Source organism: Pongo pygmaeus, chromosome 18 (assembly GCF_028885625.2).
Source record: "Pongo pygmaeus isolate AG05252 chromosome 18, NHGRI_mPonPyg2-v2.0_pri, whole genome shotgun sequence".
Classification (NCBI taxonomy): Eukaryota; Metazoa; Chordata; class Mammalia; order Primates; family Hominidae; genus Pongo; species Pongo pygmaeus.
In genome coordinates this window covers 71,664,941-71,686,631 of record NC_072391.2, presented here as the reverse complement: position 1 = coordinate 71,686,631, position 21,691 = coordinate 71,664,941, and the positions used below count along the sequence as shown (strand labels likewise).

General features: G+C 39.0%; 1 protein-coding gene across 1 annotated transcript in view; it reads left to right on the top strand.

Moving 5' to 3' along the window:
- GLG1 (golgi glycoprotein 1) overlaps window positions 1–21,691 on the top strand; it is a 156,614-nt gene that overhangs the window by 65,056 nt on the left and 69,867 nt on the right. Inside the window, exon 2 of the mRNA XM_054452488.2 lies at window positions 9,478–9,510. Coding sequence (XP_054308463.2) covers window positions 9,478–9,510 — 33 coding nt within the window. The remainder of the gene's footprint in view (window positions 1–9,477; window positions 9,511–21,691) is intronic.

Here is a 21,691-nt window from a genome sequence, read left to right as displayed (position 1 = left end):
TGTTGTTTAAAATGGTTAGATTTTATACAGAGGATGAAAGGCCAGTGGTCGCATATATTTGCAAAGCCTTCTATAATATTTGAAGGCCTTCTACATAACTTTTCTCCTGATGCTTATAACAGCCCCATGAGGTATGTAAAGCAGGATTTACCTCTTTTATCTACACAAAATTTGAAGCTTAAAGAATGTTATGCGATAAATGTGCAGTGGAACTGGAATCAAAACCCAAGTCTTTGGCTGTTATTCCAGAATTCTTGTTTCCATTTCGCCTCTCAAACATGATAGCTTGAGGGGATCCATTATCTTGTATCTTCTTTTATGAGATGTGAAAAATACCAGGAGTAGCTAATTTTAGACTTTTTTTTTTTTTTTTTGAGACAGAGCCTTGCTCTGCCACCTAGGCTGGAGTGCAGTGGTGCGATCTTGGCTCACTGCATCCTCCGCCTCCCAGGTTCAAGTGATTCTTCTGCCTCAGCCTCCCGAGTAGCTGGGACTACAGGCACGCGCCACCATGCCTGGCTAATCTTTGTATTTTTAGTAGAGACAGGGTTTCACCATATTGGCCAGGCTGGTCTCGAACACCTGACCTTGTGATCTGCCTGCCTCGGCCTCCCAAAGTGCAGGGATTACAGACATGAGCCACCGCACCTGGCAGAAGAATTTTTATACTGTATTTCGGTACTAGTAGTGTGGTAGTTACAACCTCACAGTTCAGAAATATGACCTTTTTGATGTATTTCCTACAAAGCAGTTTATGAAGATGAGGGCCACTTTCATTACATGTGGACACCATAACTGACTTTATTCAGGCAACTGAGCAGTGAAAACAAGGCCTTTTATCTCTTTATAAGCTGTGTGCCTGCCATGGCTAGGAGCCAAAGGGAGAAACCTGTCCAAGGTTCTTCCCCTCGATGCCAAAGTGGAATCTGAACAAGCATTTGATAGAGTGCCTGACTCTGTTTCCTTCCCCCATAATTTAGGTAAAAATGGTTAACACCAGCACCAAACTGTATTCTAGATTTCTAAGTCATCTCCTAGGGAGAAAAAATGAGTGGTGGGAGGAAAAAGTTTTCAGATAGTAGTAGACTGTCATGGGGATGATTTTTTAGTCCCAACAGACTTACAAACTCTTGTCATTGCAAAACAATCCTTACGTTTCTTAAATGTTAGGCAGTCGCAGATGGGAATTTGATGAAAAGATTGGCTGAGCTCTGTATATGAAAAGAAATATCTCTAAATGTTCCCCTGAAGGGATGGCCTATCTCCTATAGTTTATAAGCACCTTGTTTCTAATTCCTGATAGTAAAATAAATGAGAAATATAAGGAAAGAGTTTACATTTTTTTCATACACAGTAGAAAAAAATTACATGTTTTTGTAATTTACATTTTATAAAATTTACAGTTTATAGTTACAAAATTTACATTTAATACTTTATAAAATTTATGTATTTATTTTTATATTCATGGATTAATAAAGATTATAATCCAATGTAAAAGTCATTACATTTGCCATAATGTAATGATTCAGTTTTTGTTCAGTAGCTAAATTGCTATATGTATATATATAATAGATAGATATAGATATATAATATATTTTTTTTTTATTTGTTTATTTTTTCATTCACAGGTCAACCATGAACTATATTCTTATTTGTTATTTTTTATTTTCTGCTCTGGGCATAGAAGATGAGAAATTATACTAATTTGAGTATTTCCATTTGGTCAGTTTAACTAGTGTTGTTAGAGTTTTCTTAAACAAAAATAAGATGTAATTTGACTTCTCAAAGTAAAGTTTGGGGCAGAGCATCTTCTCTAGAGAGATGGATCTTTCTGTCACGGAGTCAGGAGTTACTCAGTCTTTTTTGGGGGATGGAGGGAGGTCAACCATTAGGTCCAAAGCAGTGGTTTTGAGTAATTAGCAATTGCTGTGTGTTTCCATATTTTCAGAATAGGGATATAACCTCACTGAAGATGACTTAATTAGTACTTGACAAAGCTAAAAGTCCTGTCAGTATATTTATACCTATGAGTAAGTATGCTCTCTGAATCATTCTGCTAATTCCCACTGTAAAATACATATACTCTTTTATTTTATTAGAATTAAAGGGCATTGAGGAGATTTTTCATTTTAAAGGTACAAGACAAGTTTCAACCTCAACATAGCCCACTCACTGTTCTATATTTATGTGAGACCTTTTAAGAACCAGGGATAAATGGGCTCTAATTTGTCTGTGAGGGTCTTGCCCCTGTCTGTCTTTAAAACTTAACGTGTTCCTATAGGAGTAACTATATAATATTTGACAACTGTTATCCCACCGTCCACTTGGGAAGCACACAAATAATAAAAGTAAATCAAATTATGACACTGTGTTTAGCATGACATCTTAATTTGAACTATGAGAAACCATTATTGGACCAACATTGGGATTTTTACTAAAGCCTTGTAGTTGTCCTAGCACATATTAGGAGATGCCAAATGAATAAGCCTAGGAGTGATTGTCGTGGGGTCCCTCACTTTCTCAGCCATCGGCACAGAATGTGCCTTTCCAACGCCACCCACAGCCTAGTGCTCCACCCTTCACAGGCTACCTCTCATCTGCCTCAGCCTGCACACAGCATCCTTAACCAAACCACAACCGCCTTTAAGACTTAATTCAAATGCACCCTCCATGAAACTTTCTCTGACTGACTTTATTGCCATACTCATCTCATAGGGTTAGTGGTGCTTTTTTCCTTCTTTAAAATATCAAGTCCTCCTTTCCCCTAAAAACTCCACATTCAGCCTTGTATGATGATTAGATACGCACTTGAGAGCCAGCTTCTGTATCTCATGTCTTTTTAAGAAAAAAAAAAAAAATCTCGAAATTTCCCATTGGACCTGTACAGTAACTCCTTTTTGAAAAGGTAGTTGAATGTTAAAGACTTAAATAAAAGCAGCTACAACTCTTTAGTGAATCAGAACATTGTTGGAAGGCATAAAGCCTGTGCTGATCACTGTCCTTTTGGAAAAACAATACTCAACCACTATCCCTGGGTACAAATAAGAAAAATAAATTCTGATAGAGCCAGAATAAGGCACTAAGAGGAAAGCAGTTCTAAACCTGAGGATTGAGATTCCATTTAGACTTGCTCAGGAGAGTTTCCCAGGCGTAAAAGATTGGGTTTATTTTGTTAGAGACCAGCTCCATTATCTTCATTGTCACTGGGGCTTTGGACCAGGTTAATAAATGAAGCGTTTGTGTGATGGGAAGTTCCTGGGTTCTTAATGAATAAACTCCCAGAAGGCTTGACTTAATACTGCAGCAGAGTGTCTCCAATCGAAAGGAGGCATTAGGTTATCGCTTGCCTTCAAATTTTTCTAAGGCTGTAAAAGCACAGATACTGTTGGCATCTTTTGTTTGTTTTCTCCTAGGGGATTCAAAAACAAAGTCTGTTGTCACTTAATTTAGTACCAGGTATCTTAGAAAAAGGACCCTATTCCTTTATGTGATCTGATGTAGTTCAACTTCAGTGGAAACTGTAGAATGTTCCATATTTTAGACAACATCCAACTCCCAAGCATTTCTGTTTCAGAAACTGGGACACCTTCCAAGATAGCTTTATGAATCCTTTCATTTCTCCTGCCAGACTCATTAACTCAGCCTGTTCACCTTTGGGAAATCATAGTTCCAGACTTTCTGTAAAAACCTTCCTCCTAAGTGAATGTGGTAGTTGATTTGAGAACATTCAGACTCAAGCTTTTCAGTAGTTTATTCTGAAACCTGTTTGTTATGACTTTGACTAGGAGAGAATAATTAAGGTGAAACAGTGGTAACCATCTTAATATACAAATTATCTACATTAAAAAAACTTGAAATTCAGTAAGTACACTTTTAAATTCCACATCTCAGATTTTATGGACTCATAAAGCTGGAAAGAACCGCAACCAATGTTTGACCAGTATTTCTTAATTTTTTCTTGTCTCGTGGATCTTTTTGAGATTGTGATAGCTGTTGTGGATATTCTTCTCAGAAAAATATACATACATATAAATCCTTGCATTCAATTTCAAGATATCTCAGACTCCCAAAGCCTGTTCATGGATTCCCATTCTAGTTCAAAGCCTGTTGTTAGGGGTTTAGAGAAGTTAAGTGATGTACCTAAAGTCACACAGCTTCTATTGCTAAGTACTATAGAAAAGTGGCAGAGTTCTTTTTTGTTTTCTGTTTTTTTGTGGGGTTTTTTGTTTTGTTTTGTTTTGTTTTGTTTTTTGACCATTTCCTGATACACTCATCATGTTCTTTATTGAAGTCAAGCGGGTGTCTCCAAGTACTTGGCGTGTTTCCCTTTACTGCCTTTGTTTTGCTGTATCATTTATACAGCATTACCTAAGTTCCTTCTCTCTTTTAGTCACTGATGCATTGGGATGGGGATGAGCTAAATTCTCTTCATTTTCTTATTCTTCCGTTTATAATAGTTTACTTATTGATACTAATATATGCAATGTCAGGAATCACTTCTCTCATATTTGGTCATTAAATTAGCTATTTATTATGCTTTTCATAACTTTTTTTCTTACAATTTTCCATAGTAAGAGGACAGTTTTATTTCCAATGAGTAAACACTTGATGTAAGAGATCCTTCTTTTTGAAGCCGAGACTTCTATCTCCAGAATAAGGAGTAGCTGATAATGTGACATAGCTCAGCTTCTAATTTGATGCCTCCACAGGCTAGGAGCCAGCACTTTGCCCCTGGTTTGAAGAATGCAGGTAGAGGTAGGAATCTTAATGACGAGAAGAAGTTTTTTTCCTCTGTCTTGGTCATGTTCTTCCTGTCATTTGAAAAATTAGTAACCATCCCCCGAGTAGATACATACTCATAAAATATTAGTTACACCCATGTTATATGCATTATAAAAATACATTAAAACATAAAGGATAAGCTTTTTTAAACGGAAGCTCTGTTATTTTCTTCCTGACCCTCAAGGGATCGTGTAACTTCTTCCTTGAGGAATCACCCCACTCCTTCTTGCAGATCACTCTTCTAATTCTTTAGGCCTATCTCAAGTCCCTCCTCTTGCTTGTTTGATTTCATTATTTTAACTGTACAACTGGATTGTAAACAACTTGAGATTAGACACCAGATAGAATCTTGTCTTTGTATCCTACAGCAATGCCTAGCACAATTTTGGGTTCATCATCATTATTCAATATATACTTGTTGGCTAATGTCTTGGGATCATCTCAGAGCATTATTTCACTAATTATTACCAAAGAGGAAGAAAAAAAATCCTCAATTTTATCTCATTTTAGTAATTCTGGGTGTTATTCCTCATGCTATTCATCTTCTCGGATTAGAGACAAGTGAGCCTGTTTGCACTTAAAGTTTTGTGGAAATAGATGTACTATGTCTGATGAAGTGGTTTAATTGGGACATAATGAGAATGGTGCAGTATGAGAACCAAACCTGAATCAGCACCCGCATCTGTTTTCGTTCCTTGAGATTTCTGTTCATTGGTTCTTTATCACATGACTGAGTGCTGAAGCATAGTGTTTTCTTTTTATTTATTTATTATTTACTTTCTCGAATTCATTTATTCTGACATTATTGATGCACCCACCATTCCCAGGGTAGTATAAAATACTCCTTTGTATTTTATATTTTGTACTCTCTGTTCTGTTCCTCTAAATCACCACTGTGTTCTTGGATTCTAAAAACCCTTCTAAATTTCTGAAATTAATTGTTCACCATTATGCTTAACACTTCTTCATAGTGATTTGGTTCCATGAATCTCAAAGACCTAACATCATAACCTTGTTCTTACGGCATTCCTATTCTGTCATCTTTTCTTTCTGCATAGAGAAACTAAATCTAGGAAAAGGCTGGGCATTCTGGCTCATGCCTGTAGTGCCAGCACTTTGGGCAGCTGGGGCAGGAAGATCACTTGAGACCAGAAGTTGAGATCAGCCTAGGCAACATAGCAAGACCCGGTCTGTATAATAAAATTTTAAAAAATTAACCACCTATCATGGCACATGCCTTTAGTCTCAGCTACTAGGGAGGCTGAGGCAGGAGGATCAGTTAAGCCCAAGAGATGGAGGCTGTATTGAGCCATAATGGTGCCACTGCCCTTCAGCCTGGCAACAGAACAAGACTGTATCTCAAAACTAAATGAATGAATGAATGCAAAAATAAAACCCATTTATAGTCAGTTGCAGATCAAGATAACAAAAGAGATGAAAAGCAAGCACTGGTGTCCAGATTTGCACTTTTGTGTCTCCATGGATTATGTCATTTCTTCATGAAAGGTACAGTAGTGCTCTGTGCTTTCCAGTATAATTCACTAATTTTAGATCATAGCTGTCACAGGTTCTAATTTAAAGGCTTGGATATTTTTATTTTATTTGTTTGATAGATATATTAGTCATTTTTTCTTCGTAACAGACACCCTCAAAATTTCATGGGTTAACTTGAGGCTTGTTTTTCTTGCCCATGGGTTATTCGAGATGGCTTTGCTTCAGGCTACAGGTTGAGGGTTAAGTTCAGGTCTGTTCCACATGTCTCTCTTTTCTTTGTACTACCGTGTTCTCATGGGGAATGGCAGGGGTGCAGGAATACAGGCCAAACTACCCAGGCACATTTAAATCCTCTGCTCATATTGTATCTCCTAAAACTCCATTGGCCCGAGCATGTCAGTGGCCTATATTATATTATGTTACATTAACAGTATTACTAAGCACACAGTACTGCACCTCTTAGGAAGGAATGACATCATCCATGGAGACTCAATTAACTGCAAATGTGGACTCCAGTGCTTGCTTTTCATCTCTTTTGCTATCTTGATTTGCTCAACGTCAGCGGAGCCGGGTGTATACTCAGCTTATAGCAGGAGGCGGTACAGACTCACAAAACAGAGGATCTGAATGTAAAATCCTATGCAAGTGAAAAATTGGGAGAAATAATCCAATCTCCCGCTGTAGGGAAACAAGTCATTAAAACAGTAATTAATTTGCTAATATAGTCCTGTGGACTCTAAACATGACAATACATTTCTTTCTATGGGGAGCTTACATCTTATTTGACTACATTATTTTGAAAATTCTCCAGTGCTCTAAATTTCTTTCAAGAATGCCCCTTTAATCCAAATTTGTTGTTTAGTAGAAATGAATATAAGTAGAGAAGATTGTGATATTAATTGCCTTCCATCCCTTGTTTGAGAAAGAACTAGAATTACTAATTGATTGGGAAAACTTAAAGGGTAGATTTTAAAAGGATAGTGTAGAAAACTGCCTAAGAAAAAGCATTCTTGTAAATAAACTATTAAGAGATATAAGTTAAACTTCAAATTGAGGTGGTGGGAACAGAGTTAAGTTAGGTTGACTCAGCGTGGAGGCTGATTTCTGAGACTGAGAAAGGCACCTTAAAAAGGCATTAAAGTATCTGCTATTAGACAAATAGGGAGAAAGTTCAAAAGTACTGTGTTATATAATATAATCTTATGGTTACCAGCAACCTAATTAAAATCAATTTTAATATATGTTGTAAGTATAAAAATGAGTTTGTATGTTGCTAATGCCTACTGAATTCTGCAGTGGAATTAATAATTCCATAGGGAAATCTTTTTCTTCTTGAAATAATGCTGGGTGTGGCTACTTGATGTGTTCTGTTTTCTTTATTGCCTTATCTTTATCCTTGAATAGAAAACGTCTGTTTATTTTAAAACTAGCATGTTTTGCTACCTAAATTGATAATATTTAAGTTACAGGCACACAGAATAGATTAATATATAAACAGATTAGAATACTATGGTAACTCAAAATAAATTGTGCTTTTTTTTTTTTTTTTTTTTTTTGAGACGGAATCTCGCTCTGTTGCCCAGGCTGGAGTGCAATGACACAATCTCAGATCACCGCAATCTCTGTTTCCTGGGTTCAAGCAATTCTTCCACTTCAGCCTCCTGAGTAGGTGGGACTATAGGCGCATGCCACCACGCCTGGCTAATTTTTGTATTTTTACTAGAGACAGGGTTTCACCATGTTGGCCAGGCTAGTCTTGAACTCCTGACCTCAAGTGATCTGCCTGCCTCGGCCTCCCAAAGTGCTGGAATTACAGGTGTGAGCCACTGCACCCGCCCAGGAAATGGTGCCTTATTATGGTGTGTTTTATTGCAGTTGTGTCTCCTTTGAAGGCACGAACAAGGAAACTAAAGGAGATATGTATTGCAAAGCTATGTAATATTACGTGAAACCTAGTCCACCCTTTTTTTCTGTCGTGGAATTGAAAGTTTTGTTTTGTTTTGTTTTGTTTTTTGTTTTTTGAGACGGAGTCTCGCTCTGTGGCCCAGGCTGGAGTGCGGTGGTGCAATCTGGTTCACTGCAAGCTCCGCCTCCTGGGTTCACGCCATTCTCCTGCCTCAGCCTCCAGAGTGGCTGGGACTACAGGCACCCGCCACCACGCCCGGCTAATTTTTTTGTATTTTTAGTAGAGACAGGGTTTCACTGTGTTAGCCAGGTTGGTCTCGTTCTCCTGACCTTGTGATCCACCCACCTCGGCCTCCCAAAGTGCTGGGATTACAGGCGTGAGCCACCGTGCCCCGCCTGAAAGTTCATTTTATCTCTGGTATGTGTATCTGGCTTTACAAAGCAAATGTATCCATAGGAATATATTTCCAAATTTTTTAAAAAAAACTTTTTGTTATGAATTATAGACCCACAGGAAGTTTCAAAAACAGTACCTAGAGATCTTATGTACGCATCACGTAGCTTCTCCCAGTGGCAACATTAGGCCAATTTAAAAATCATTGATGGGGGCTGGGAACGGTAACTCACGTCTGTAATCCCAGCTGTTTGGGAAGCTGAGGTGGGTGGATCACTTGAGCCGAGAGTTCGACACCAGCCTGGGCAACATGGTGAAACCGCATCTCTATAAATAATACCAAAAAAATTAGCTGGGCTTGGTGACATTGCACCTGTAGTCCCAGCTACTCGGGAGGCTGAGGCCAGGGGATCACCTGAGCCCGGGAGGTTGAGGCTGCCATGAGCCATGATTGCGCCACTGCACGGCAGCCTGGGTGACAAAGTGAGACCCTGTCTCAAAAAAAATAAAAAATAAATAAATAAAAATTGAGCGACTTTCTCTGCACTCTATAATAAATGAATTATAAAGTGTCCTGTAGGGATCCTTATGTCATTGTTGCTTTATTTATTGCTTTAGCATATTCTTCTCCGTTCTCCCCATCTTCACGTTGTACCATTGATTGGGAAGGGGTTAAGTCTCATGTACCTTTCTGGTACATTTCTCCCCAACAGCCTAAAAGATATGCAAGCTCCATTTTACTGCTTATGTTGAAGAAGCATATTTGGTTGAATATTCAGATTTCTTGTTTTGAGTTTATTTTGGTGGTGTTTGAAAACTTGAAAGGTTCTATATATATATATATATATATATATATATATTTTTTTTTTTTACATCATCTCTTCTTTTTTTTTTTCTTCTAGCCTGAAAATGAAATTTCTTCAGACTGCAATCATGTAAGTATGGATTTTCTGTGATGCGCCATATGTGCTTTATAGATACGATGACAGATTTCGGGATGCTCTTCCTGTTGTTCTGGGAAGTGCTATGTTTTCTTACAGTCTTAATCTTAAAAGGATGACAAACTTTAAGGACCCTAGTAAAATCAACAAATAACCCTTCATTGTAAAAGCCTGCAGGTTCTCCCAAATAATATTTATGTACTTAAATTTTTCTTCAGTTACAGCTACCATGTGAAAATAATTCTCTGCTTATCAAGTTTACAACTTTAGAATTTCCTATTTTAAAGTTCTTTCATTTACATATCACACAGTCATCTTCTATTTGCCAAACACTATAGTAGCACATTAAAAGGAGACTGATGTGAAATCAACTCTGTGCAAAAAGTATTGGGTGCTTTGATAGAAGTCTATACAGAAGACATTGGAGACACAAAAATGAATTTTGTCCAGGTGAGTTGATGTCAGGAAAGGCTTAATAATGGAGATGAAGCCGGGCATGGTGGTTCACGCCTGTAATCCCACCTCTTTGGGAGGCTGAGGCAGGTGGATCACTTGAGACCAGGAGTTTGAGACCAGCCCAACCAACGTGGAGAATCCTGTCTCCACTAAAAAAAAACAAAAAGCAAAAATTAGCTGGGTGTGGCGGTGCATCCCTGTAATCCCAGCTACTCTGGAGGCTGAGGCAGAAGAATCGCTTGAACCCAGGAGGCGGAGGTTTCATTGAGCCAAGATGGTGCCGCTGCACTCCAGCCTGGGCAACAGAGCAAGACTTTGTCTTAAATAAATAAATAAATAAATAAATAAAAGAGGTGACACTTGATCTGGGTCTTAGAAGAGGTGTCTATATGTGGCAAAAGTCACTCTATCACATTATAGAAGGTAGATGGGACCGGAGGCTGTATAAGCAGAGACAGATTGGCTGTTTAGGTTAACTACTTATTCTTATGAAAACTTAGGTAAGTCAAGTACAAAATAAAACTAGAAGAGTACTAGAAGATTAGAGGGAAGGCTTTTCTAAATATGACACAACCCCAAAAGATGTTTTAAAAATATATATCTGCACCTATATCTGATTACATTAAAAGCTTTCTCCCCAAAAAATGTTTTGTAAAAAAGTATTTGCAATGCAGATGAAAAGGACTATATTTTTTAATAGAAATTGCTATTAATAAACATAACAGACATGAATAGAATGTTCACAGGAAAAGAAAAGATGTCCAATAAACAATAAAAAGTTTATTCTCCCTCGGAATCAAAAACATAAAAATTCAACAAAAAATGAGTGCACTGTTGTCATCCATTTGATTAGCAAATATCAAAAATTTGATAAATGGGTACGCACCTGTACTCCCAACTACTTGGGAGGCTGAGGCTGGAGGACCTCTTGAGCCAGGAGTTCGAGGTAGCAGTGACCTGTGATCACAAAACTGCACTGCAGCCTGGGTAACAAAGTGAGACCCCCATCTCTTAACAAGAAAAAAAAAAGGATAAATACACAGTATTGATAAGGATGTGTGTATTTAAGCATTCTCTAGCCCATAGATCAAAAAACTACAACACATAGGCCAAATCCAGTCTACTACCTGTTTTTATACATAAAATTTTATTGAAACAGCCACACCATTTATTTATGTATTGCCAGTGGCTGCTTTTCACACTAGGATGGCAAAGTTGAGTAACTGCAACAGTGACTATAGGTCCCTCAGAACCGTTACTTTCTGGCCCTCTGCAGAAGTTTGCTGAACCCTGTTCAAGCCTATGTATGGGAATAAAAACAAGCTATAAAACAGTCAACCTAAAATGCATATGTTTTGACCCAGCATTTCTACTTCTATGAATTTATGGATAGTTATACTTAAAAGAATGGATAGAGATGTGTCTATAAAAGGATATTTGTTGTGGCATTATTTATAAAGCAAAGGATTAGGGGAAAACCTCAAAATCCATCAATAGACTGAATCTGACAGAAGAGAAACGCAGAAAAAAGTTGATGTGTGCCTTGGAACTCTCAAAGAGCCAGCCGGGCACAGTGGTCCACACCTGTAATCCCAGAATTTTGGAAGGCTGAGGTGGGTGGATCACCTGAGGTCGGGAGTTTGAGACCAGCCTGGCCAACATAGTGAAACCCCTCTACTAAAAATAAAAAAATTAGCCAGGCATGGTGGCACACCCCTGTAATCCTGGCTACTCAGGAGGCTGAAACAGGAGAATCGCTTGAACCAGGGGGATAGAAGTTGCAGTGAGATCATGTTACTGCCCTCCAGCCTGGGTGACAGTGAGATTCCGTCTCAAAAAAAAAAAAACAAAAACAAAACAAAAAAACCTCCCAGCCAAGGAATAGGAAGGATATCATACTGCTGAAAATGGGGGGACAAATAGTATCCAAAAAACAGGAGATTTGTTGGAAGGTCTGTGTAAGAAGCAGTCAGGACTCTTTAGAGAACAATTATATAACCCAGAAATTCTATAATATAGCATTCATAATGTACCACATGCTATCAGAAATGGCTGGATATGAGAAGCAGGAAGATATCAAGAGATAAAGTAGCCAACAGAGAGAGATCCAGAGAAGAGATAATTCATATATATTGGAGTTATTAATAGCAGACAAGGACTTCAAATAACTAATAAAATAGAGGAAAATAAAATACTTTCCTATAAATAAAATAGAGGAAAATTAAAATGGATGAAAATATGAAGTATTTCAACAGAGAATTAGTCTTTATTAAGAAAATCAATTAGACATTTTTGGACTAAATATAATTTCAGAAATTAAGAACTTATGGGTAGTTTTAAAAGACAGCTTTAGTGGACATAAAAACAGATTCATGGCCAGGCGCGGTGGTTCACGCCTGTAATCCCAGCACCTTGGGAGGCCGAGGCAGGCGGATTACTTGAGGTCAAGAGTTCGAGACCAGCCTGTTCAACATGGTAAAAAAAACCCGTATCTACTAAAATTACAAAATCAGCTGGGCGTGGTGGCAGGTACCTGTAATCCCAGCTACTCGAGAGACTGAGGTGGGAGAATTGCTTGAACCTGGGAGGTGGAGGTTGTAGTGAACCAATATCATACCACTGCACTCCAGCCTGGGCAACAGAGCGAGATTCTGTCTCAAAAAAAAAAAAAAAAGGGGGGCAGACAGAATGGGATAGAAGCAGTATTTGAAGAAATAATGGCCAAGATGTTTTTCCAAATCTAATGAGAGGCATTAACCCACAAATTCAACAAACTTAGTGAACCTCAAGAGAAATGCATACTCACTGAACTTTTTTCTTTTTTTTTTTTTTTGGAGACAGAATCTTGCTCTGTCACTGAGGCTGAGGCTGCAGTACAATGGTGTGATCTCGGCTCACTGAAACTTCCACCTCTGGGGTTGAAGTGATTCTCCTGCCTCAGCCTCCTGAGTAGCTGGGATTACAGGTGCCCACAACCGCGCCCAGCTAACTTTTGTATTTTTAGTAGAGACAGGGTTTCACCATGTTGGTCAGGCTGGTCTTGAATTCCTGACCTCGGGTGATCCACCCGCCTCGACTTGCCAAAGTGCTGGGATTATAGGTGTGAGCCACCATGCCCAGCCTAGACACATTATTAACAGTCTGCCAAAACGAAAAGATAAAAAGAAAATTCAACAAGCAGGCAGAGAAAAGGAGACATTCTCTTGAGGGAAGGAAAATGACAGGTGGCTTCTCAACAAAGCAAGCAGTAGAAACTAAGACAAATGAAACAACAAATGTGAAATGCTGAGAGAAAATGCCAACATGGAATTCTATATCCAGCAAAAAAATACCCCTTTAAAAAATGAAAATAGGCCAGGCAACGTGGCTCACCCCTGTAATCCCAGCATTTTGGGAGGTAGAGGCAGGCAGATCGCTTTAGGCTAGGAGTTGAAGACCAGCCTGGCCAACATGATGAAATCCCGTCTCTATTAAAAATACAAAAATGGCCAGGTTTGGTGGCTCACGCCTGTAATCCCAGCGGGCAGATCACTAGATCAGGAGATCGAGACCATCCTGGCTAACACGGTGAAACCCCGTCTCTACCAAAAATACAAAAAACTTAGCCAGGTGTGGTGGTGGGCGTCTGTAGTCCCAGCTGCTCAGGAGCCTGAGGCAGGAGAATGGTGTGACCCCGGGAGGCGGAGCTGGCAGTGAGCCGAGACCACACCACTGCACTTCAGCCTGGGTGACAGAGCGAGACTCCATCTCAAAAAAAAAAAAAAAAAATTAACCACCGCACCTGTAATCCCATCTACTTGGGAGGCTGAGGCACAAGAATCACTTGAACTGGAGAGGAAGAGGTTGCAGTGAGCTGAGATCCCGCCACTGCACTCACCCCTGGCCGACAGCACAAGACTCTGTCTCAAAAAAAAATAAAATAGGTGTTATCAGACAAGCAAAAGCTGAGAATATTCATCTCCCACATTTGCACACTGTGAGAAATCCTAAATTCTTGAAGGTAAAAGGATCACAAATTGAAGCATGGAAGTATGAGCACTAGAAGAGAAAAATAATTGATACATATGACTATTATTCTTTCATTCTTTAAGATAACCGACTGGCCAGGGGCGGTGACTCACGCCTGTAATCCCAGCACTTTGGGAGGCCGAGATGGGTGGATCACCTCAGGTCAGGAGTTCGAGACCAGCCTGGCCAACGTGGTGAAATCCCATCTCCACTAAAAATATAAAAATTAGCTGGGTGTGGTGGTGCACACCAGTAATCCCAGCTACTCAGGAGGCTGAGGCATGAGAATCACTTGAATCTGGGAGGTAGAGGTTGCAGTGAGCCGAGATAGCGCCATTGCACTCCAGCCTGGGCAAAAAGAGCAAAACTCCATCTCAAAAAAAAAAAAAAAAAAGAACTGACTTAAGCCAAAACAATAACGGTATACTTTCAGATTATAACATGTAGAATAAAATATATGACAACAGTAGCACAAAGGGTGGGTAGGAATAAAAATATAATTTTACTTTGGAATATTCTTATATTGTACATGAGGTAACATAATATCAATTCAATTTGGACCATGACCAAGTTAAGGATGTATAATCAGGATACAGATTTGTTTCACATAACGATTGTTCAGTTAATGGTATTTAGCCATCATGACTCTTACAAGTTGATAGCACTTTACCCAAAACACTGAATATGCCCTGAGACATTATTGTTTTAAGCAAATTTGTGTATAGCGACTTACTCAGCACTAGTCAGACTATCACATGGAACAAATTTTAATTCTACCTCATAGTTAGGAGTGCTAAAGGAGTGATAGCAGGAAGTGATCAAGTAGCATCTTCTGTTCCTCTTCAGTGTGTCTTGCACATACAGTATTTCTCCATGTCAAAAAGTGGTTTTTGGTGTTGGTTTTGTTTTGCTTTTTGAGACAAGGTCTGGGTCTGTCACGCAGGCTAGAGTGTAGTTGTGTGATCACGGCTCACTCTAGCCTCAGTCTCCCGGGCTCAAGTGATCCTCCCACCTCAGCCTCCTGAGTAGCTGGGACTACAGATGCACACCACCATGCCCTGCTAATTTTTGCATTTTTTATAGAGATGGGATTTCACTTTGTTGCCCAGGCTGACCTCTAACTTCTGGGCTCAAGCGATCCAACCTTCTCGGCCTCCCAAAGTGTTAGGACTACAGGTGTAAGCTGCTATACCCGGCCCAAAGTGTATTTTTTAAATCTCAAAGATTCATTTACAGGTAATGTCATGAATCTTTCCACATCAGTTTTTTCTAAGTGCCAAAGTTCTAAGGAAAACAATTATCATAAAATATGTCTTCATACTGATACCGAATGCCTGCCTCATAGTCAATCATCTGATTTTACATTACTTTCCAGAGAATGATTCCTCATACTCTGCCTTTACCAACCATCACCAACTCTCAAGTCTTCTCTCTCTCCCTTGGAGAGTACAGTGAACTTCCATTATGTTATATTTTATGTACAAGTTATATTTTACTTTAAAATTGTTTGTTACTTATATACTATTTTCATTTTTCAATTGATACTTCTGTCTCTGAAAATTGTTTGGGTATCTGGCCAACCTGAATAACTTCTATTTATTTATTTATTTTTGAGATGGAGTCTTGCTCTGTCTCTATTTTGTAGAGATGGGGGTCTTGCTCTTTGGCCCAGGCTGGTCTCCATCTCCTGGCCTCAAGTGATCTGCCTGCCTCAGCCTCCCAAAGTGCTGGGATGAGCCACTGCGCCTGACCAGATAACTTGAACTTCATCACAATTAAAAACTTTTGTGCATCAGACACTATCAAGAAAGTTGAATGGCAGCCTATACAATGAGAGAAAATACTTACAAATCATATACCTGATAAAAGGTCTAGTATTGAGGTCATACAAAAACTCTTCCAACTCTAGAATGAAAAGCAAATTTTAAAACGGGCAATGGATTTGAATAGGCATTTCTCAGAAGAAAATATACAGATAGCCAGTTGCACATGAAGAGATGCTCATCATTGTCATTAAGGAAATGCAGGGCTGGGTGGGGTGGCTCATACCTTTAATCCCAGCAGTTTGGAAAGTTAATACCGGAGGATGGTTTGAGGCCCGGAGTTTAAGACCAACCTGGGCAACATACGGAGACCCCCTATCTCTACAAAGAAGAATTTAAAAAATGTAGCCAGGCATAGTGGTGTGATCATGCCACAGCCTGGGCAACAGAGTGAGACCCTGTCTCTTTAAAAAGCAAACAAAAAAAGGAAATGCGTATCCCAACCACAATGAGATATTACTTCACGCTCATTAGGAAGGATGGGTGTAATCAAAAAGGTGGACAATTAACAAATGTTGGTGTGAGTCTAGAGAAATTGCTGGTGGAATGTGGAATAGTGCAGCCACTGTGGAAGATGGAAGACAGATTAGCAGTTCTTCAGAGAGTTAAACAGTTACTATATGACTCATGAGTTCTACTGCTAGATGTATACCCAAGAGAGCTGACACATTTTCACACAAAAATGTGTACATAAGTGTTCATAGCAGCATTATTAGTAAAAGCTCAAAAATGGAAACGGCCCAAATGCCTATTAACTGATTAATGGATAAATAAAACATGATGTAGCGATACAGTGAAATATCACTTTGCAAAAAAATGAAGTACTAATACATGCTACAACATGGATGAACCTCAATAACTGGACTCAAAAGATCACAAAAGGGACACAAAGACAGAAAGAAGATTAGTGGTTTCCAGGAACTCAGAGAAGTGGGGAATGGGAAGTGACTGCTAATAGATACAGAGTTTCTTTTGGGGAAATATTCTGGAATTAGTGGTGATGATTGTACAACCATAACCTCTGAGTTGTACTCTGGAAGGGTGAATTTTACAATGTAAATTCCATCTCAACAGAGTAGTATAACCAGCCCCCATGGAATCACCATACAGCTTCAAATATTAATTCAGATTGATATTGTGTCATTTATATCCTTATGTACTTCCCCTCTCTTTGTATTCATTTGAAGCATAACCCAGACATCATATCATGTCATCTGTTAATATTTCAGTAAATACTCCAAAGGATAAGGACTTCAAAAAAAAAAAGACCATAGTACCGTTGTCATATCTTAAAATACCATAATTCTTTAACATCATCAAATATCAAATTAGCTTTCAAATTTCCAATTTTAGCACCCACCCTAGAAGGGAATTTATTTAATCTGATAAAATGTGGCTATAAAAAGGCCTACAGCAAGCATCATACTTCATGGTGAAATATTAACAGCTTTCTACCCAAGATTAGCAACAAGACATAGTTACTTATTATCACAGAGGTCCTAGCCAGTACAGTAAGGCAAGAAAAAAGAAAACAGGTAATAATTAAAAAGGAAAAAATTAAGCTGTCATTTTTGTTATTTGTTTATTCTTTTTTTTTGTTTTGAGATGAAGTCTCTCGCTCTGTTACCCAGGCTGGAGTGCAGTGGCTCAATCTCGGCTCACTGCAATCTCCACCTCCTGGGTTCAAGTGATTCTCCTGCCTCAGCCACCTGAGTAGCTGGGATTACAGGCACATACCACACCCGGCTAGTTTTTGTATTTTTAGTAGAGATGGGGTTTCACCATGTTGGCCAGGCTGGTCTCAAACTCCTGACCTCAGGTTATGTCCCTGCCTCAGCCTCCCAAAGTGCTGGGATTACAGGCGTGAGCCACCGCGCCTGGCCTATTATTTTTTAAAATGCACTATCAGCAGAATCATAAATTGTCATTATTTACAAATGAGGTTATTATATAAGTAGAAAATCCAAAAGAATTTATAAATGGACTAGCAAGTACTTAATAGATGAACTTAGTAAAGTCTCATGATAGAAGGTCAGTATGTAAAATTTAATTGTACTTTTATATATTATTAACAAGCCAATTTTAAAAATATATTAAAAATTAATATTATTTTAAAGTAACATAAAGCATCAAATACTTAAGAATAAATCTAACAAAAATGTGTAAGACCGCTCTACAGATAACTGTAAAATATTATTAAGAGAAATTTGAAGGCCTAAATAAATAAATGAGCAGTTGTGCTCATGAGTTGGAAGACTTGGTGTTATAAAAAATGTGAATGTTCATTACATTGACTATAGATTCTGTGCAATCCCATATTTATTGTTAGCAAAATTGCCACGTGATTTTAAAATTTATGTGGAAACACAGAGTACCTGTAACAGCCAAAGCGATCTTGAAGAACCAAGCAGAGAGACTGTACTACCTGGTGGAAGAGTTACTGTAAAGCAACGGTAATTAAGGCCATGTGGTAGAAGCAGATTCATACATAAATGGATACTTGAATAAAGAATCTTAACCCTTACTGTATGCCATTCATGGAAAATCCATTCTGAATGCCCTGCAGATCCAAATGTGAAAAGTAAAACAGTAAAATTTCTAAATAGGAAAATATCTTCATGACTTGGCGATTGGCAAAGATTTCTTAAATGGTTGTATGCCTCTTTTAAAGTATCTCTTGTACTCCATAAATATATACACCTACTATGTACCCAAAAATTAAAAATTTTAAAAAGTTTTCTTAATTGGGAAACAAAAAGCACTAAGTATAAAGCAAAAAGACTGATAAATTGGTTACTTAAAAATCTGTTTCATTAAAGACAGTATTGCTGGGTTCCGTGGCTCTGGCCTATAATCCCAGCACTTTGGGAGGCCAGAGTGAGAGGACTGCATGAGCCCAGAGTTTGAGACCAGCCTGAGCAACATGGTGAAACTTTGTCTCTACAGAAAATAAGAAAAATTAGCTGGGTGTGGTGATGCAGGCCTGTGGTACCAGCTACTTTGGAGACTGAGGCGAGAGGATCGCTTGAGCCCAGGAGGTTGAGGCTGCAGTGAGCCATGTTCACGCTGCTGCACTCCAGGCTGGGTGACGGAGCAAAGTCCTGTCTCAAATAAATAAATAAACAAGCATACAATATTAAGAGTATGAACAGGCAAACCATGGAAAAGTTAAAAAATTGGTAATACATACATCTGACAGTGTATCCAGAATATGTAAAGAAATCACACAGAGCAATAAAGAAAAGCCAGTGGAATAAAAAAAAAATATGTAAGATACTTAATCTGCCTTGTCTCAAAGATGACGTCTGAATGAACTAAAAACAATGAAAAGGTGCTTAACTTTGCTTAGTAATCAGGGACATGAAAATGAAAATCTCAGTGAGATACCAGTACCTTGACAGTGCCAATACCGAGTATCTGTGTGAATGTGGAACAATGGTGATAGTTAGCACAGCTAGTGCTTTCAAAGCTGGCTTGGCATTACTAGCTAAAGCATAGCAAATGATACAGCCATTTTACTTCTAGGTGTTTACCCTACACAAATACTTGTATATCTGCCCAAAAGGGCTAAATATTTGTAGCAGCTCACAACAGCCCTATGAGTAAAAGGTTAGCAAAGCCCTTTTCCCATTTTCATGAGTATTTGAATTCTATTAACTTCTTAATTTCCCTTTCCCTTAACCTAATGAGAGTAAAATGTCAACTAAATGCCTAGGCAGCACTGTTTATAATTAAAATGACCCTGATTAGTAAATTTTAGATGGGCTGTGAAGAGCTGTAAATGAATTATAAATGCCCAATCAGGATGCCATACTTTCATGCTTTGCTGAATGTGGTGACTCTTAAGGCTGGATGTATCCTTTGCAGGGACCCTGGAAACTGCCCAGAGGGTTGTTACAAAGGATATTGGTTCCCATGGGGCCTGACGCTTCTGAGCCAAGGCACCTCCTTTCCATGCCCCTGTGACTAGACAATAGTCACAACGGCCATGGGGAGAAAATGCCTCCAGATGGCTCCATGAACTGCTGCCAGGACTTACATTGAGGAGGGACAGTTGATGCTGCCCTCCTGGCAATTTGTTGTTATTGCCTTTTTTCAGCCCAGACCTTTCCATAGAACCTCAGACTTTAGCTGCCGATTCCACATTTCTACTTTGTCTAATAGTCATTTCCAGAACGAAACTCTTAATTTTTCTGCCCCTAAACCTTCTCTTCCTGTAGTCTTCCCCATCTCCACTAGTGGCTCCTCTATTCTTCTGGTTGCTCAAATCAGAAACCTTGATTCTTCTCCTTTTACACTTCACATTCAATCCATTAGTAATCTTCTGGCTGCTCCTTGAAATATATCCTGAATTTGGCCATTTTCACTGCTATTGCCCTGATCCAAGTCGTCATCACGTCTCTCCGGGACTTCTGTGTTGGCCTCCTAAGCAGTCTCCCTCCTGCTTAGTCTATACTCCACGCTACAGCTGGAATGATCCCTCTAACATGTTAGTTCATATTACTGCTCTGTCCAAAAACCCCTAAAACTTTTTTTCTCACTGATTAAACTCCCAAATCTTTGTGCCCTGCAAGCGTGCAAATACCAACTCTCTGACCTCTTCTCCTACGATTGTTGCCCCTTGCCACCTCTACTTAAGCCACAGTGTCCTCCTTGCTATTCTTCAGATACTCAGAAAATGTTCCTGACTTGGGACTTTTGCATTTGCTATTCTTTCCACATGGAACATTCATCTTCTGTGGCTATTCATTTTCCTTCCCTTACTCTCTTATGGAAAATAGCACCCCATTCCCCTACTTTCAATTCACCTTGCCCTAGCTTATCACCTGACACATTTACTTGATTATTTATGCCTTATCTTTCTCTCTTTCATAGAATGTAAACTCCTTGAAGGCTGTTGCCCTTTTTGCTCACTGCTGCCTGTCGGTAAAATTTCACAATCCTGGGAATAAACAAAATACCTTAAAGCTTTCAGAGAGAAGAAAAACCCAGGTCAAAATCAAAGTAGTGGCAATTTGAGTAATATACTTCCCATCAGCATTCCTAGAAGCTAGAAGACAGTAGACTAGTGCTTACCGAAAATGATATCCAGTCAAAGTAATATAAAGATATTTCTGGCATGCAGTTCTTCCAAACATTTACGACTCATGCATATTTGTTGTTGTTGTTGTTGTTGTTGTTGTTTGAGATGGAGCTTCGCTCTTGTTGTCCAGGCTGGAGTGCAATGGTGCGATCTTGGCTCACGGCAACCTCCTCCCCCTGGGTTCAAGTGATTCTCCTGCCTCAGCCTCCCAAGTAGCTGGGATTACAGTCATGTGCCACCACGCCCAGCTAATTTTGTATTTTTAGTAGAGACAGGGTTTCTCCATGTTGGTCAGCTGGTCTTGAACCCCGACCTCAGGTAATCCACCCACCTCGGCCTCCCAAAGTGCTGGGATTACAGGTGTGAGCCACCGTGCCCAGCCACGTGTTTTTGAATAAAGCCCCTGGAGGATGTGCTTAAAGAAAATGAGGGAATACACCAAGGCAGAGAAAGATAAAGAACCCAGTGACTAATGAATCAGCCTAAGAGAAAAGCAAAGGAAATTCTGAGGATGCTGGAGAAGGATGATACATGTACAGAGAAAACAGCCAGTCACTGATGGAAGCAGGAAAATGAAAAGACTGCAAGAGGAATGTCTCACTGGACACACTAGAACATTTTGAGAGGAGATATACATTTCTAGTAAAGAGATTGAGGATTAATTAATAATGGGTGTATAGGAAAATAGGCCTATGAAATAAATGACTTAACTGTAGAGCAAACTAAAAGTCATATAGGAAAATAAATATAATATTCTGTGTCTCAGTATATATAACTTTACATAGTCAATAATGTGAATACTGAG